At 32.9% G+C, this 2,203-nt stretch overlaps 1 protein-coding gene across 2 annotated transcripts in view; it reads right to left on the reverse strand.

Annotated features, from left to right (window-relative positions):
* LOC123009939 (tolloid-like protein 1) overlaps positions 1-2,203 on the reverse strand; it is an 18,209-nt gene that overhangs the window by 11,618 nt on the left and 4,388 nt on the right. For both annotated transcript variants that reach the window (XM_044406527.1, XM_044406528.1), the window contains exon 2: positions 1,389-1,688. In XM_044406527.1, the coding sequence (XP_044262462.1) occupies positions 1,389-1,542 (154 nt within the window). In that variant the 5' untranslated portion in view covers positions 1,543-1,688. The remainder of the gene's footprint in view (positions 1-1,388; positions 1,689-2,203) is intronic.

Consider the following 2,203-nt stretch of genomic DNA (forward strand, 5'->3'; position numbering starts at 1 on the left):
TTGAAAAAATATTGTTATTACTTTCTTTCATTTGCTGCTCTTTGATATTATAATAATGGTACCATTATATGACACCATGCAACTAAATTTTATTGACTTTTATTTATCTATTTTTAACTTTAATATCTTTTTAAACAATAATTTCTAGGAAACGTTGCACATGTCTGTACCAAGGAAACTAAAAGCTTTCAAATTATAAAGAAAAAAATATGGATTCCAAGTGAGAAAGTTGAATATAATCCAAAATATACTATAACATTTAAAAATTTAAACTGTTATCTTATGCTTTATAATAAAAGGATTCCATCGTTGATACAAAGTGTAAGTTTATGTGGTTCAAGTTAGGTAAGTACAGAGAATAACTTTTTTTTTTTATTTTTATTTTTGTTTATTTTAACACTTGTTTAGATAAATTATTTAAAAATGTTTTTGTAATCATTATAAATTTATAATTTGTTATTAACAATGAAGTTTGTATATTTTCTACGACACATTGTTATTATTTTTACAATGTTTAGATTGAAGATGGGACTAGATAGTGCCCGAAACATGTTTCAATAATTTTAACTAATATGTTTTCAACTTTTGTGCAGGAAGACGTTATTCCCTGTACCTATACTATGTTAAAAACCATTTAATTTTTTTAATTAATTTAATCGGACTATATGTAAATATTCTACAACGCCTGAATTTTTTTAAAAATCACCCTGTATATTTTTTTTATAAAAATAAAATAAAATAAAATGTAGATAGTTGTAATACTTATAGACTCTAGCCCTTGTACACCATTTGTATACCATTTGAAATAATTAGAAATTTTGCGGAACTCAAAAACAAAGCAAAATTTTGGAATATTTTATTTTTGAAAAACGTTTACAATTTTAACGTACTTTATTATTAATCAATTAGTTTTTCAAAAAAAAAAAATTAATAACCGTCTACCCTTAGGCAAGGATGCTTTAACAGTAGATTTATTTAGTCGAAAAACATTTCACATTGAGATAATTGTCTGTATTTCAGCCTTAACCAACCAATATTTCTCAGATTTATTGGTGATTAAAAAAAAAGATTGTCGTTGTTAATTCCGGAGTGGCAATTGTCGTTTACCCCTCAACCCTCCATGTATGCGTTATTTTTTAACCCAGACTTAATCCCTTCAGCCGTTGACTTATGGCTACGTTCAGGGTTTTAAGCATCCCCCCATCTGGGATTAATCTCTCCGCCACGTCATTAAACTTGCAGCATTATCGTTGATACCGACCAGCTCGTCCTCGAGCCCAACAAATTGTTGCCACTTTCAATTAACTCTTCATTAGTCGTAAACCCGTGCAGGTTTCCACCCCTTTATCTCCTCGAACCGCCTATAACCAGCTCGCGTCGCTACTCACCGGCTTTGCAGGGGTCCAAGTCGAGATCGTCGGAGATCTTCTTCGGGAAGGTGGTGGTGAGGAGGTCCTCGATGCTGAACCGCTTAGTCCTGTTATCACAGTTCGCGGCACGCAAGACACACAACAAACTAATAAAGGCGGCCACACACTGCATGCTTCCGACGCGAACACTGGACTAGGGTGAAATCACATCGTTTTTCGAATGGAAGCGACTGGGTTTATGGCATTATCAGAGATGTTTGGCCAAGCGGACAAAGATCACTTGCGCGACTCGTGTCTGCATTTCCCTCCTGAAGACAACTGGAACAGTGGAATAGTAGTCATTCGACAAAGTCAGATTTGAGAGAGATAACAGCGCTACGTGTCAATTCCTACTGATTTATTTTTGTGCAATTAATTTCAAATTAAATGCGCGCATTAATCATTTTAGCAGCGATTTCAGCAATTTAGACGAGGAGTGCAGCGAGATGGGGTGGAACACTCATTATCGAGGTTGAGGTGGTTAACGAAACTATTTAAACCACCAAATGATGACGAAATAATTCATGCATGTACTCGCCTGTTTACGACAGGATTTTGGCCGGACTTTTTCGCAAGGATCAAACTGATTTGCTCCAAAAATTTTAAAATTGCAATAAACTATAAATTCTGAACTTGTAACTGCTTTCAAATACACCAGAACTAAATAAAAGTGAATTTGAAAGTAAAGAAATTAAAAAAAGCATCACAACTGGAAGTARACTTTAAAACTGAATATTTAAAAAATGCGAAGTTTTAAAAAATCTTATAAAATTTTAGTCAAATTTTTATTTTAA

This window comes from Tribolium madens, unplaced genomic scaffold (assembly GCF_015345945.1).
Source record: "Tribolium madens isolate multiple individuals breed KSU strain unplaced genomic scaffold, Tmad_KSU_1.1 Scaffold_7;HRSCAF=85;Tcas5.2_LG10, whole genome shotgun sequence".
In the NCBI taxonomy this organism is placed as follows: Eukaryota; Metazoa; Arthropoda; class Insecta; order Coleoptera; family Tenebrionidae; genus Tribolium; species Tribolium madens.